The 16,881-nt window shown below is 43.5% G+C and overlaps 1 protein-coding gene across 1 annotated transcript; it reads left to right on the forward strand.

The window, feature by feature from the left end:
* Positions 1 to 2,955: 2,955 nt before the first annotated feature.
* LOC115131907 (translocating chain-associated membrane protein 1-like 1) lies at positions 2,956 to 11,285 on the forward strand. The gene is made up of 11 exons (XM_029663987.2): positions 2,956 to 3,312; positions 3,704 to 3,764; positions 3,909 to 4,027; positions 4,351 to 4,467; positions 4,577 to 4,635; positions 5,281 to 5,365; positions 5,583 to 5,653; positions 6,834 to 6,938; positions 7,374 to 7,517; positions 7,664 to 7,824; positions 7,934 to 11,285. The coding sequence occupies exons 1-11, from the start codon at positions 3,193 to 3,195 to the stop codon at positions 8,002 to 8,004; spliced, it is 1,113 nt and encodes a 370-aa protein (XP_029519847.1). The 5' UTR covers positions 2,956 to 3,192; the 3' UTR covers positions 8,005 to 11,285.
* The last annotated feature ends 5,596 nt before the right edge of the window (positions 11,286 to 16,881 follow it).

The raw sequence follows: 16,881 nt of genomic DNA on the forward strand, positions 1-16,881 counted from the left end.
GTGGACCCCAGGAAGAGTAGCTGCTGCTTTTGCAACAGCTAATGGGGATCCTAAGAAAATACCCCAAAATACCAGAGTGGTGATGAAAGCAGTGTAGGACACGGTGATTTGAAGAGAATAACTTGATGGTCCTGCTTAAATTCACCTTCTTGGATACTGTATTCAACCATAGCAGTTACTCAACTCTAGCATTGATTGTTAAGAGGTTCCTTTGTCTTCAACCTCGTGTTGTGTTTTCGGGGTCGCGACTATCTTTGCCCACACTGCAGCTGTGGTCCGTTTAGTCAGTTATGTTAATTCTTAACTCAAATACTTTATACCCTCGTGTTAAAATGGGTGTGCGTTTACGTCAGGCTGACACGCTCTCTTGGTTCCCTGGGGCGTGGCTAGTTACGAGGCAAGGTATCACAATTTACTATGATCTCATTAGAGAACTGAAATCACAATCTTATTGTCACAAAAACATTCTCTTTATCCTGGATATTTCCCACACAACATAAAGTATGTAAACGTGATATACACAGTATGGAAAAATCTTCAACTTACAATGTTTTCGTTATAACGTCTTCATGCTACTTTTAATGACGTCACAAGATAGGCATCATTCCCAATATTCGGATGTTCACATATAATGTCCCAGTGTCCATGGTTTGATGTTGTAGTTTTGGGCAGAGAACTCTTCATAAGACACAAAGACATTCTGATCACCCAAACTAGGCCCCAAAAAGAATTGTCTGCCTCCTATGGTTTACGATCGACGTGAGGGGTCATAAAAACCCCACATCCATCCCTCTCCACCTCTGTGAGAGAACGAGAGCTCTGTAGAGCTGATCCACTGTCACTTGATCTTTTGGAACCTCACAGGAGAGTCATGACAATGTTTTGTTTTTCCAACTGATATTCAACATAACAACAATAAATGTATGTATTGTTTTGGAAATCATATAAAATGCTGGTTAGTATAGAGTCCTTACATGACCCGACTCTATAAGTCAATATGTAATTCATATACAGTAATTATATTTTGCTTCGTAGAAGCCTAGTGGTTAGAGCGTTGGGCCAGTAACTGAAATTAACCGAAAGGTTGCTAGATCGAATCCCCGAGCTGACAAGGTAAAAATCTGTTGTTCTGCCCCTGAACAAGGCAGTTAACCCACTGTTCCTAGGCCGTCATCGTATATAAGAAATTCTTCTTAACTGACTTGCCTAGTAAAATAAAAAATAATTCAGTCCCCCATGAAATAACACCATACATGGATCTTACTGAGTATTTTCAACAACACTTCTACCTACACTACCGGTCAAACGTTTTAGAACACCTACTCATTCAAGGGTTTTTCTTTATTTTTTAAAACTATTTTCTACATTGTAGAATAATACTGAAGACATCAAAACTATGAAATAACACATATGGAATCATGTAGTAACCAAGAAGTGTTAAATGTTAAACAAATCCAAATATATTTTATATTATTTAAATAGCCACCCTTTGACTTCATGACAGCTTTGCACACTCCTGGCATTCTGTCAACCAGCTTTACCTGGAATGCTTTTCCAACAGTCTTGAAGGATTTCCCACATATGCTGAGCACGTTGGCTGCTTTTCCTTCACTCTGCGGTCCAACGCATCCAAAACCATCTAAATTTGTTCGGGGATTGTGGAGGCCAGGTCATCTGCACTCCATAACTCTCCTTCTGGTGAAATAGCCCATACACAGGCTGGAGGTGTGTTGGGTCATTGTTCTATTGAAAAAAAACAAATGATAGTACCACTAAGACCAAACCAGATGGGATGGTGTATCGCTGCAGAATGCTGTGGTAGCCATGCTGGTTAAGTGTGCCTTGAATTCTAAATAAATCACAAACAGTGTCACCAGCAAAGCACATCCGTTCACCCACAAAGCACATCCGTTCACCCACAAAGATCATCCGTTCACCCACAAAGACATGGCAGTTGAAACCAAAAATATCAAATTTGGACTCCAGACCAAAGGACAAATATCCACCGGTCTAATGTTAATTTCATGTGTTTCTTAACCCAAGCAAGTCTCTTCTTATTATTGGTGTCCTTTAGTAGTGCTTCATTTGTTTAATACATTTTTTGTTACTACATCAAATGAAATGGTATTGGTCACATACACATGGTTAGCAGATGTTATTGCGAGTGTAGCAAAATGCTTGTGCTTCTAGATCCGACAGTGCAGCCGTCTCTAACAGGTAATATTTAACAATTCCACAACAAAACCTAATATCTAACAAATTCCACAACAGAACCTAATACACACAATCTAATAAAGGGATGGGATGAGAATATATAAGTATAAAATATATGGATGAGATGCAATAGATAGTAAAAAATAGATAGTGATATGAGATAAGTAATGCGAGATATGTAAACATTCTTGAAGTGGCATTATTAAAGTGACTAGTGTTCCATTTATTAAAGTGGCCAATGATATCAAGTCTGTAGGTAGGGGTGTCTGTTTAAGAATCTGATGGCCTTGAGATAGAAGCTGTTTTTCATCTCTTTTTCTGTTTTTCATGATTCCATATGTGTTATTTCATAGTTTTGATGTATTCACTATTATTCTACAATGTAGAAGGAAGTAAAATAGAGAAAAGCCCTTGAATGAGTAGGTGTTATAAATATATAGATTCTACAGAACCTACTGTATTGAGTATTCCCAACCCCACTTCTACCTCTGCACATAGAATAGTTGTTTCTCTAAACATTGAACATTGTATTTTTCGATAGTGGTCTTAAAAAAATGTTTTTAGAAGCATGTTTATAATTGTTTTCGTAAATTCCTCCCTACATTTGCTTATACGCACAATACAAATGTACATTGATTCAAATGTAATACAGCATCTTGATTGACTTCTCCACGTTGGAGTTTTCAATTGCGGGCTTTTATTTTGACGGTTTCCTCATTACCATACAAAATAGACGTCAGCATTTGTGCAGCTGGCAAAAAAAATACTGGTTGACGTTTAACTGACTTATGAACAAATCGCGTGTGTGTTTGGCACATCTTTTTTTATTGTCGTTTCTTAGCTAACACATGACCTGCAATTAACCCATTGTACTGGCAGTGGTGGAGGGAGCAAAAGAGGAGAGTTTGCATCTGTGTGCAAGCGGGGGGCAGCGAGTGACTGAAGTGCGGCAGAGAGGGAGAGCTGTATCGGTCAGCCATGGGTTTCCGAAAGAAGAACAAGAGCCCGGCGGTGCTGAGCCACGAGTTCGTGATCCAGAATCACGCCGATATGGTTTCGTGTGTGGCTATGGTCATTCTCCTCGGCCTGATGTTCGAGGTACAGTGTTAAATCCTGGGATGTATGCTGTATAAGTTCGCTTAGGTAGGGCAAGTAGCTAGATCTTCTTTTTTTTATATATAAAAAAAAAAGCATTGTCTGTTGACGAGGGGGGCTGGGCGCTAGCGTCTCCCTTCTCATGTGTCACACTGATTGCACACGGGGGGGCACTGTTCAAGCTAGTGGCTGCCTGGTCAGCTGGCGTTTCACACAGCCTAGTTGGCGATCTAATATTGCCAAATGGATTGCTAGCCAGTTAGCTTTGACATCTATCCGTGTTACAGCAAAATACAGGGATTGTTTACATTATCCACCCCAACCTCTGCCTAACACATTTTTACTGTTGTTGACTCTCACGCACATTTACACTTATGTCCTTCCTTTATTGTAGGTGACAGCGAAGTTTGCCGTCATGTTCATCACTGTCCAGTACAATGTGACGCAAGGTCTTGGTAAGTTTTTACATTTGTCTTTTGTATCTATTTTTAAAACAAGATAATTTGCCTTTTTATTACATTATTTAGTACTTGTATCCAATACCTTGTATTTGATTCCCTCTAGCCATGTTTTTTTGTTTGTTCTTTGTGTGTTATCAGATGAGAGGGCTGAGCCAGTGAACCTGTACCAGTACGGCCCTAAAGACATGGCCACTGTGTTCTTCTACCTGCTCATCGCTGTCATACTCCACGCCTTAATACAGGAATACGTTCTTGACGTGAGTGGCTATGCACACAGACTCTGACACACTGTGTGTGTGTGTGTGTGTGTGTGACCTGAGAGAGAAAGCGGGACCTCTGTAAAGGTCGTTGCTCCACAGAATACATACGTCACTGTGTATGCGAGAGTGCCCCCCCCCCTTTCTTTTCCATCTCTCTGTGTGAGTCATAAAATAAGGTCTGGCCTTCTCTCTCATCAGCCTTATCCTCCTCACCCTCTTAGCCATTCGAATAGCATCCCCCCACATCCACTACACAGCCCACAACAAATGATAACTGACACGTTTCCCAGCTTCTCATGTCCTATTCTCTCTGATTTCAGAAAATGAATAGGCGGTTGCATCTGTCAAAAACCAAACACAGCAAGTTCAATGAGTCGGGACAGCTTGCTGCCTTCTACTTAATCTCCTTCATCTGGGGCTGCAGCATCTTAACAGCGGTAAAAAGGCCAACGAAGCACTGCCAGGGAACATTATGTGACGAGACGAGCACTCCATCCCGTTGTATTTGTTCTTTGGCTCACGCCTTCTCTTCTTTTCATCTGTTAGGAGGAATTTGCAACAAATCCTACTTTCCTATGGGCGGGCTATCCACACACCCACATGGTGTAAGTAAGGATTTATACATTTCATTTTACACCTTCAGCTTGCTCGGTCATTATTTCAACAATATGTCAGTAGGACAGGGTAAGACCTCTATTCATCACGGCTCATTCTGTGTGTTCTTGTTTAGAGTTACCAAGCATTCTTGAACACAGGTTTTCTGGGAAGACTCGTCTGTTTTGAGTTAGCACATCGGACAGGCTTTGCTTTCCCAGGGTGCATTGCAGCCCCAGTATTGTGTGTGGGAGTACACTTCTGCTGTATTGGGCTGCCTCAACAAATCCATGTTAGATGTCAGGTTCCCCTGAAATATTTATTAAGAATGGGATATTTTACTCAAGCTAGACACACAGCGCCAGGTGTCTCTCTCTCTTCCCATCCTTTCCAATTTGTCATTGTGTTACGAGGCATCTTATTTCTATGCATTTTAATTTGTGGGAAATGGAATAAGCAGGTATGCATAGATTGTGAACTGAATATTTTCTCCCAAATTACCTTTTTATTATTGATGGACTTTAATGTACCATCAAATAACATGTTTGTAAAATGATTGAAGTTATCATGGTCAAACCTTCCAATCATATCCACTCCCTCCCTACATTGATAGACCTGATCTCTCCCTCTGCCTGCCTGTCACCTGTCCTCTGCAGCTTTCAGGTGAAGTTCTTCTACATTTGCCAAATGGCCTACTGGCTCCACGCCCTTCCTGAGCTGTACTTCCAGAAAGTGCGAAAGGTAAGCGTCCATGATCACACCAGGGGTTAGGTCCTAAAGATGACCCATCTGTTATTTTAAAACCTGGAAGGATATATCTTGTTATACTGTAATTGTGCTATGTCTTGTGACCCCAATGTTTTCTATATATATATATATATATGGTTCCTATTCTTTATTCTCATCTTACACTGATTCAGCAGTCATGAATAAAGGCTCTGTCCTGCTTGTTTCTCAGGAGGACATTCCCCGCCAGCTCTATTACATTTGCCTTTACGTCTTCCACATCACCGGTGCCTACGTCTTAAAGTGAGTGTGTCCTTTTCAGTGAAGTGGTCAGATAAGAGGATGTGATTGGGTTATTAGAATGGAGCTGCCGTTTTGGAAGTTTTTTTCTGTTTGCACTTTTATTTAGCCTGTATTCCACGGCCTTGAGTGAGCCGTTTCCCAAATAATTGAATGAAGCGGCAGAACCTCTCTTCAATCCGAGGAAAGAGTTTGGTATGGCAGAGGGGTAAACGCACTCCATATCTGGGTGTTCCCGTCATTGCAATGAAGTGTGTGTGAGCAGCTGTGGATATTCCCTTATCGCCTCGTGACTGTGTGTGAGGTGGCCTGGTTTAGTGTGACGGGACGATGCGGACAACAAGGGAGGTATTCAAACTATGCCAGAGGGATACCGCTGTTAAAACAATCCCGTTTATGTCATATATCCCGACGAGAGTTGTGTGCTGGGTGGGGTTAGTTGTAAACATTTCCTTACTTTATCCTCAAAATACAGGCAGTCGTTTAAACTTACCACACACAGGTTATGTCTGACAAACTAATTTGTTCTGGGGAAAGTGGCTATGGAAAGATTTAGTAGTAATAGCAGATGGTAGAATCATCAGTAGTACCTCTAACTGGTTTAGTTGACTTCTGAACCTTGGCCCAATATTATGTAATGGCCCTCTGTCCTCTCTCCTTCAAGACAGCTGGTCTGGAAGACTGGGGTAAAGGCAGCACAGGGCATTAATTTGATTCTAGTGCGCCCCACATCTGTTCCTGATCACCGGGCGTGGCCGACGGGAGTCTAGGGAAGGAAGGAGGTCGTTCAAGACTATTTGCAAATCGCTTCAATGTGATGTATCCTGTACCCCTGTCGGGGCTGGCTGACCATGTCCTCAATCGTTTCCGCTAGGGTAGCAGCACTCGCAGTGGTGCCGTTCTTACCAAATAAAACAAATGCAATCTTTCTAATAGATCGTACACCTACTACTGAACAATATTGGAGTACTGCAGCTTATAATTGCATGCATCAGTTATAGGCTGTTATGGTAGATATGCATAAATCATCTGGATGTCTTTAAAAGACAGTGCTTCCTGCTGCAAATGTGAATAATATTGAGTATTTCAGTGCTGTTAATCCCTGGACAAAAAATGCCATCTGAAGTTCTGATACGTTTCACCTGGTGCTGTGCTGACTTCCTGTTTCCTGTGTGTTCACTAGCCTCCACCGGCTGGGCCTGGTGCTTCTTGTACCTCACTCCCTGGTGGAGCTCCTGTTCCACGCCTCGCGCCTGTTCTATTTCAGTGACGAGAACAAGCAGAAGGGGTATGGATTTTACACTGGCAGTAGAATCTGCACACAGGGTTTTGGGATTTAGTTTGAATTATCACCATCCTTCAGCAACTCACTCGTGTGATCCAATGGGAGCTTGTCCTTCTATGTCGGCGTCCCCTGATTTTGGTTTGAATAACTTGGTAGTGATGGTGTCTTACATCAGGGTTTCCTAAACTCTGTCCTGGGGCCACCCCCGGGTGCATGCCTATTTTTTACCCTAGCACTACACAGCTGACTCCAATAACAAACTCCTCATCAAGCTTTGATTATTTGAATCCGCTGTATAGTGCTAGGGCAAAAAAACAAAAACTTGCCCCAGGATAAAGTTTGGGGGAAACCCTTCCTTACATGAGCCCGTAGAAGATGTCATTGCTATTGCCGTGGTGACTTGTAACCCCCCCCCCCCCTCTGATTCTCCTTTCCCAGTTTCACTTTGTGGGCGATGCTTTTCGTCATCGCACGCCTCGTCACCCTCACCCTCTCCGTACTGACGTTTGGCTTCGGACTGCCCCGTGCAGAGAACCAGGGATTCTCACTGGCAAAGGGAAACTTTAATGTTCTCACCGTTAGGCAAGTCATGTTCCTTAAGGTCACTTTTTAATTTGCCCTCTCTCCCCTTCTGATTGGGGCCTTGAGAGCAAGTTAGAACTTTTCCTCTTTCTAAAAGAATAGAAGCCTGCTCATGGCTGGTCCTCATGTTTCCTTCCCTGACTCAGGATGACATGCCTGGCTGCCATTTGCCTCACCCAGGCTTGGATGATGTGGAAATTCATCAACTTTCAGCTGAAGAAGTGGAGGGAGCACAGCCAGAGCCAGGCTTCCAAGGTGAAGGCTATCAGCCCAAAGAGCAAGCCCCACAAGAAGGACCCAGCCCGGGGTGAGTCCCCCACCGCTGCCCACTCTAAACACCCACCTCCAGCCATTTTTAACTCTGTGAGGCAAATATGTTTCTGACATGTTGTTCTTGTTCCTTTTTGTTTTGTTAGGAGGTTCTGCCAACGGTGTTGGTCTGAAGTCTGATGACAAGACATCACCTCGGGCAAGAAAAGCCTTGTAGAGATGGAGGGAGGAGAACTAAGTGAGGGGGCTGCTCTCAATGTGACACTTTTCACCACATAAAAAAAAAAGTTCACTTACTGTTCGCCAAAACAACCACTTAAGCGCACAAAGAAACCGTAACTTAACCATCTCTTGAGTTAGAACTGTTAAAAACTAGGTTCTGTTTTGATGACCTGATACGTTTGTGTTCAGTCGTTCTTTCTCAGGATGTAATTAATGTAGGTCGGGCATGGTCGACTGGTTAAAACGCTTTAACTGTATAAATTGGTCAAAAAGTGTCCCTTTTGGCGAGGACTTCCTATTGCATCCAGCTTCAGGGCCTGATTCTATCAAACTTGTTAACCGGGTTTATGAGGAAGTCAAACAAGTACTGTTCAATTTGCATTGCAAGAGTGCATGTCAGGATTCATGTTCTCACCCAAACATGTAAAAGAATGAATGGGGAAACGTTGGGCATGAAGTTTAGCCGTTTACCGTTGAATAGGGACCTCACCATTAACTCCTAAAGGGTGTCTGTTTACTGCCTGTATTGTTACCTGCCTTTTGCCGTATGAAACCTGGGCTATTATGGGATTGAGGGCACTATTTGTCATTAGTAGCCCCCATCTTCTGACTCAACTTGGCCTTCATCCAGGAACCGGAACTCCTGACGGGAGATACTGTCTTTATCCACGCAGAACTAGATCTCTTGAGCAAATGATGCATTCATGTAAGTAGGATTTGTGAGTAGGATTTGTGCAGGTGAGGTTTGTGTGTTTCAGTTCAGGATTTCGATCCATGATATCTTCATTTAACAGCGGCGGTCCTTTCTGCACTCAAGTTATTGTTAGGCTTCGAGGGTCATGGTTAGGTTTTGACGTGCTGTCATGTTTGAGTTTGCATATCTCAGAAGCATTCGGTGGCCTTTTTTCACATCCGCTGGTAGAGTTTTGAGTTATTTATTTCAGTCGTATCTTGTTAAAAAAAATTATCATGCTTTGGCAACTCTCTTAACCAGCATAGACGAGGTACAAAGTGAAACGCTTTGTCTCGGCGCTCAACCCAAATAATACAAAACTCCTTTAAGTGTCCTTAAAATGTCAGTGGCGCGAGCTGTGAAAATTTTCCTTTGGTTTCCTTTTCTGTTTGCCTTTTTTTTTTATATCGGGGTATATGATGGCGGGCAGCTGCCTCCGGAAACACCCACCTATTCTACTGTACGTCCCGTTCTCAGATGGGAGAGGTTGTTGGTGCGCCTTTGTGCATTGTTACCTGTGGTAATGCTTCTGTTGCGTCCGTGAGGAGGTGAATGCGCCGCATGAGTCATGCTTTCGTCTTTGCTTTTGTTCTTGGGGGAGTTGTTGCCCTTGTGGCATTATAGAATGCGACACAAACAGTTTATAGACTCTCCTCGTTTCCTTTTTAAATCCTTGTTTTCATTTCACCCTTTTTTGTTCATTGACGAAAGGCCTTTGTAACGAAGACGATGAGTGACAACTGAGTATATTCTATATAAAGTTAGTTGTTGGATGCTTACAACCTCTGGCCCTTCCTTAACCCTGTCCTGTATGAAAGAGATTCTGTGAGTTCTGTTTGCCAAATTTGGGGTGACGGGGGGGGGGATTCTTGCTCCACCTTTCCAGTGATTTGGACGTTTGCCTTTGGACACTTATGTCCTACTGTAGACCCAATGCTGTTACCACAAATGGGCCAGGTTACCAGTCCTGGTTTGGTGAACCTGATCTCTGCTTCACCAACTTCTCTGACTAGCGTTATAGTTGGCTGAAGCATGTACTGGTCTGGGACCAGGCTACTTGTTTGGTAGGTTGCAATAGTGTTTTTTTTGGCGGGAAGTACATGAGTCGTGACTAGTTTAGTCCTCGTAACGCTCTATCTTAAGTTGAGTGTGGACGACTTGTGTTCTGTTACGTGGCAATGTCTCTTGAGGAGGAAAGGTGGAGCAGAGGACCTTTTTTACACCAGTCTGTACTTCACTGTATCGGATGTTTAAAATCTACATGAATCTAACGCTACACTGTACTAAAAATGGTCAGAATTTTTAAAGCTATTTTTATATATTTGAAGAACTTAGTTCACCAATATTCAGCACACAGATATAAATATCTGAATATTATTTTGCATCCACATTGGCATGTTTTTCCACATCAAAAGACAAAGCTTTCTCCCCTTTCTAAGTCAGGGTTCACATTTCAGTTTCACCATCGTAGTCTATTTCATAGACTCGGATGTATATATTGAGTAGAGTAAATGAGAACCACTCTGCCATAAGATGATGCTCAGACAGCACTATGTGGAAACTGTCTACTGTAGTTGTATTGTATTCTACTGTAATTGCTATCTGCTGTCCATGGCACTAGGTAGCAAAGCTACTGTTTGATCAGCAAGGATCCTGATATGTTTTTTTATTGTTCTAAGGTGTATTTAAATCAGTGGGTCGTCCTACTCTTACACTAGCCTGATCCCAGACCTGTGTCTTCTTTAGCCAACTCCTCTGCTAGCATGACAACCATAGTCAGAGACGTTGACTAGGATATTAGTATCTGATCAAGGACCAGGCTATTGCTGACCCTGTAAAACAACACATTTCACTTCACCTAGCTGGTGTGTGGCACTAACACATCTAACTATATACAACACTTTGGTGAAGTGATAATTACAATAAAGGAAAGATGATCATTTTGCCCTTCATCCATTCCTTTATGAATTGATTTGATATCATGATACACCGAGCGGGCCGAGTAACAGGAGTTTCTCTAGCCAGGTTAAGACACACGCTAACCCTGTAGCATTGAGAAGAGTTGTCTTCTCAATGCTACAACCGCTATTGAAATATACAGTGTAGTGAAGCATGACACCAATGGATGCCACTGTGTACTGTCAGCATGTTGGGTTGTAAGCACTGTTCTGTAGCCTAGCGCGAGTCTTGACTGCAAGGACCGTTTGATCTCTGGTAAGGTGGCAATGGGCCAACACAATGCAAAGACCCATGCTAATCATTTATTAGTGTATATCAGCCGTTTAGGTGGCAACGACCAGTTGATGCATTTGCAATGGGATGCATACTCCTTCATAGCAGCCAGGTACGCAGAAGAAAAACATGGTTATGGTTCATGCACTGTCCTTGTTTTGTGTTGTTTTTGCTGCTTGCTTCTAGATTTTTAAACAATTATTTCAAAAAACGTGTCGTCTCTGGAATGTAAATTTATGCAAAAATCTTGGTATTTCTCACATTTCTTTTGTTTGTACTTATTTCATGTTTGAATAAAGCCTTTGATTATCCAGAGTGTTGCTGTCGTCTTTAGTGGGATTTGTTACGTAACCTAACGTTTGGGGTGTTTCTACGTATGTCGGCGTGGGGGGGTGCAGTCCTTTTAAAATACTCATTACTGTATTAGAATGAGGAGTCTCTTGTCAGTCGTACAGCAGGGGCTTATGAGACACCTTTCAACTGATGATTATATTGCTGTCTGCCCTTCCCGCTGTTTTTCTTATGTTCAACTTTAGATTGGTGTACCATCACACTCTCATGCTTAATTCTCACTACATGGATACCAATTTTAAACTTCTGCAGACGAGGCTCACGTTTCTATTTTGACTTCATCTCAAAAGTATCTTTCCTTGATTATTTGTGCCATCAAAACATCAGAGGGAAGCAAGATTGTGTGTGGCTCAGTTGGTAGTGCATGGCTCTTGTGACGCCAGGGTTGTGGGTTCGATTCTCAAGGGGAATTGAAGCGGATTATGTTTTAAATCTCTGAATATCAACGGGAAAGTTATTTCACAGACAAACAGGTGGACATTTTGTGTGAGGGCAGAAAGAACGATGAATAAAATACTGCTGCTTATAATTTGGATTAGGGAGGCTGTTTTTGTAATGCTCCTTCAAACGATGTTCGGCAATGGTTCTCCATTGTTCATGTATTTTGTTAAATAACAGGGTAGCTAGGCAAGTTGCTGATTTTGTAAATGGTGCGCAGAGAAGACTAGAAAAATATGAGCCATTTTGTTTTCAATATGTGAGGGTTACATGTTAAACAGTGACAGTTACATTGAAACTGTATTGTAGCCGTTACTGGGTTCAAAGGTTCACTCTGGGTTCAAAGCTACTTTGGCCTAAAAATGTCTGTACCTTAAATAGTATTGTGTGTGTTGTGTAATTGTTAGATATTGTAATATGTCTTTACAGTCTCCACGCATTACTTCCTTGATCAAACAAAAAGCTACAAAGGAGTTTGCAAAAGCGGAGACGGGCTATTTGCAAGGCTAATGGTTAATAACTAATAGTTAAGCACATTTGGATCTGGAGCCTTCTAATTTTGTCATTTCAAATCAACTACTGTAGGTATAACTATACATTCCCCTACATACACTGCTCAAAAAAATAAAGGGAACACTAAAATAACACATCCTAGATCTGAATGAATGAAATATTCTTCTTAAATACTTTTTTTCTTTACATAGTTTAATGTGCTGACAACAAAATCACACAAAAATTATCAATGGAAATCAAATTTATCAACCCATGGAGGTCTGGATTTGGAGTCACCCTCAAAATTAAAGTGGAAAACCACACTACAGGCTGATGCAACTTTGATGTAATGTCCTTAAAACAAGTCCAAATGAGGCTCAGTAGTGTGTGTGGCCTCCACGTGCCTGTATGACCTCCCTACAATGCCTGGGCATGCTCCTGATGAGGTGGCGGATGGTCTCCTGAGGGATCTCCTCCCAGTCCTGGACTAAAGCATCCGCCAACTCCTGGACAGTCTGTGGTGGTCTGTTGGTGGATGGAGCGAGACATGATGTCCCAGATGTGCTCAATTGGATTCAGGTCTGGGGAACGGGCGGGCCAGTCCATAGCATCAATCAAATCAAATTTATATAGCCCTTCGTACATCAGCTGATATCTCAAAGTGCTGTACAGAAACCCAGCCTAAAACCCCAAACAGCAAGCAATGCAGGCGTAGAAGCACAGTGGCTAGGACAAACTCCCTAGAAAGGCCAAAACCTAGGAAGAAACCTAGAGAGGAACCAGGCTATGTGGGGTGGCCAGTCCTCTTCTGGCTGTGCCGGGTGGAGATTATAACAGAACATGGCCAAGATGTTCAAATGTTCATAAATGACCAGCATGGTCCAATAATAATAAGGCAGAACAGTTGAAACTGGAGCAGCAGCACGGCCAGGTGGACTGGGGACAGCAAGGAGTCATCATGTCAGGTAGTCCTGAGGCATGGTCCTAGGGCTCAGGTCCTCCGAGAGAGAGAAAGAAAGAGAGAATTAGAGAGAGCACACTTAAATTCGCACAGGACATCGAATAGGACAGGAGAAGTACTCCAGATATAACAAACTGACACTAGCCCCCCGACACATAAACTACTGCAGCATAAATACTGGAGGCTGAGACAGGAGGGGTCAGGAGACACTGTGGCCCCATCCGAGGACACCCCCGGACAGGGCCAAACAGGAAGGATATAACCCCACCCACTGTGGTGCAACTTGCCTCAATGCCTTCCTCTTGCAGGAACCTGCTGACACACTCCAGCCACATGAGGTCTAGCATTGTCTTGCATTAGGAGGAACCCAGGGCCAACCGCACCAGCATATGGTCTCACAAGTGGACTGAGGATCTCATATCGGTACCTAATGGCAGTCAGGCTACCTCTGGCGAGCACATGGAGGGCTGTGCGGCCCCCCAAAGAAATACCACCCCACACCATGACTGACCCACCGCCAAACCGGTCATGCTGGAGGATGTTGCAGGCAGCAGAACGTTCTCCATGGCGTTTCCAGACTCTGTCACATCTGTCACGTGCTCGGTGTGAACCTGCTTTCATCTGTGAAGAGCACAGGGCGCCAGTGGCGAATTTGCCAATCTTGGTGTTCTCTGGCAAATGCCAAACGTCCTGCACGGTGTTGGGCTGTAAGCACAACCCCCACCTGTGGACGTCGGGCCCTCATACCACCCTCATGGAGTCTGTTTCTTACCGTTTGAGCAGACACATGCACATTTGTGGCCTGCTGGAGGTCATTTTGTAGGGCTCTGGCAGTGCTCCTCCTTGCACAAAGGCGGAGGTAGCGGTCCTGCTGCTGGGTTGTTGCCCTCCTACGGCCTCCTCCACGTCTCCTGATGTACTGGCCTGTCTCCTGGTAGCGCCTCCATGCTCTGGACACTACGCTGACAGACACAGCAAACCTTCTTGCCACAGCTCGCATTGATGTGCAATCCTGGATGAGCTGCACTACCTGAGCCACTTGTGTGGGTTGTAGACTCCGTCTCATGCTACCACTAGAGTGAAAGCACCGCCAGCATTCAAAAGTGACCAAAACATCAGCCAGGAAGCATAGGAACTGAGAAATGGTCTGTGGTCCCCACCTGCAGAACCACTCCTTTATTGGGGGTGTCTTGCTAAATGCCTATAATTTCCACCTGTTGTCTATTCCATTTGCACAACAGCATGTGACATGTATTGTCAATCAGTGTTGCTTCCTAAGTAGACAGTTTGATTTCCCAGAAGTGTGATTGACTTGGAGCTACATTGTGTTGTTTAAGTGTTCCCTTTATTTTTTTATTTCATCCTTGGCCTCTCTCAACATTTCATAGGTGAAGTACTTTCCTTTGTTCCCCTCCACCCCTTCCAGCAGCCTTTTCACCTGCTCGTGGTTGGTGAGGTCTTTGTTGTTGAAGACATGATATACGTTCCCACATCTCCCTTTTGGGGCCATTTTCATGAACTCCTTTATCAGCATGCCCTCCGGATCTTCAGGTGGTGCCATTATTGGTAGGGGCAGAGGTAGGAGCTGTAGCTCAAATCAAAGCAAATCAAAATGTATTTGTCACATGAGCTGAATACAACACCTGTTGCTTACTTACAAGCCCTTAACCAACAACGCAGTTCAAGAAATAAGAGTTAAGAAAATATTTACTAAATAAACTATTTCTTTTTTTTTAAACGTATCAAATCAAAAAAGTAACACAAGACAATGACATAACAATAACAAGGCTATATAAAATATAAAAGGGGGTACCAGTACAGAGTCAATGTGCAGGGGTACAGGTTAGGCGAGGTCATTTGTAAAGTGACTATGCATAGGTAATAAACAGCCAGTAGCAGCAGTGTAAAGAAACATGTAAATAGTCCGGGTGGCCATTTGATTAATTGTATATAGCTCCTGGATGTCAGGAAGCTTGATCCCAGTGATGTACTGGGCCGTACGCACTATCCTATGCAGCGCCTTATCGTCAGATGCCGAGCAGTTGTCATACCAGGCGGTGATGGGCCTATAAGTTGTGGGGGCAATCACATGTAAAGCTGTAGGGTGCGGTGCAGCAGTAGGAGGGGCTGTGGGAGGGATTGCAGGGTTGATGGTGGGGCCGGATGCGGCACCCTACCCCAAAGGCCACAGATATAAACAAGCAGCAGTGAAAGTGATAAACTAGTGGCCGTGTTAGGGACTACGGCAGTTAGAGACGAAGGCAATATAGCTCTGGGGTGCGGAGGCTGTACAGTAGCTTCAGGAATTGTTTATGTACGTACGTGACTTGTAGCTCTACACTGATTGTACAAAATATTAGGAACACCTTCCTATTATTGAGTTGCACCCCCTTTTCCCCTCAGAACAGCCTCAATTTGTTGGGGCACGGACTCTACAACGTGTCAAGCTTTCCACAGGGATGCTGGTCCATGTTGACTCCAATGCTTCCCCCAGTTGTGTCAAGTTGCCTGGATGTCCTGCTGTTAAGAGTGAAAAACCCAGCAACTTTGCAGTTCTTGACACACTCAAACCAGTGCGCCTGGCACCTACTACCATACCCCGTTCAAAGACATTTAAATATTTTGTCTTGCCCATTCACCCTCTGAATGGCACACATACACAATCCAAAGTAAAGAAAACACTAGCATTTGTAAGATCTGTTATTGCTCTGATCTGGAATGTGCAAATGCAAATAAAGCTGTTGACTAAACCTTTGAATTGCATGGATTTAAGACAGGGTACGTGGGAGTCGATGCAAGACACAAGTAGAGACACATTCAAAATTAAGCACAACTAAGGTATTATACATTACAATTAATACATGTGGTTTTATTTATTCAAATGAGCTAACTTGCTTAGGTCCTTTGCACTTAATCATTTTCATTGTGGATCCATATGAAGTCTTCAGTGTGTGTGCATGTGTATAACTGCAAATAGGCTGGTGTTTGATGATGCACTTTTGAGACAAGTGCACAAGAAAAAGTGTGTTTTCTCAGATCCTCTTTTTCCCCTTTCCTCGCCATCCTCCCTTATTTCGCTCTGGTATTGAGGCTTCCTGTCTTAATGTGAAAATAATGGTACAATCCTGATTATGGAAAAAGCAGGACTGCAATAAGCATCTTCTACCTTTGGCCCACAAGAGGGCAATGATGAGTCTCACCTGAGGGACCATTGCAGTCTGCAGGGGGATAGCTGCAGGCAGCTCAACCTGCATTAATAAATCACCACTCAGAGAGAGAGAGAGAGAGAGAAAAGAGAGAGAGAGAGTCACACACACACACACACACACAGTTACAGACGCTCTCACACACATTCAACCACAGAAATACGGAAGCACACACTCACACACACACACTCTCAGACCTACAGTCAATATCGTTAGCGTTAAAAGCCACACTAAACAGGGGGGGAGAGATGGATAGAGAGAACGAGGGAAAAATGGATTAAGAGAACGAGGGAGAGAGACACAGTAGAAACAAACCTCTGCCTCGGTGCTAAAGCATCTCGGTGTGAGTGCTATGTTTCAGAGTGATGGGGATTTTCTCGGTGATCAGACAGCATGATGGATCAGTGGGAACCAGACAATCAGACTGGAGCTCTGCAGGGTCGCCAGGACGACACCAGT

The sequence above is a fragment of the Oncorhynchus nerka genome, linkage group LG7, assembly GCF_034236695.1.
Source record: "Oncorhynchus nerka isolate Pitt River linkage group LG7, Oner_Uvic_2.0, whole genome shotgun sequence".
In the NCBI taxonomy this organism is placed as follows: Eukaryota; Metazoa; Chordata; class Actinopteri; order Salmoniformes; family Salmonidae; genus Oncorhynchus; species Oncorhynchus nerka.

Bases quoted from the DNA above. Each gene is read 5' to 3' on its own strand.
- LOC115131907 (XM_029663987.2), top strand. From the start codon at position 3,193: ATGGGTTTCCGAAAGAAGAACAAGAGCCCGGCGGTGCTGAGCCACGAG. The intron at 4,636-5,280 runs GTAAGTAAGGAT...TGTCCTCTGCAG, and splicing joins TATCCACACACCCACATGGT to CTTTCAGGTGAAGTTCTTCT. The intron at 6,939-7,373 runs GTATGGATTTTA...CTCCTTTCCCAG, and splicing joins GACGAGAACAAGCAGAAGGG to TTTCACTTTGTGGGCGATGC.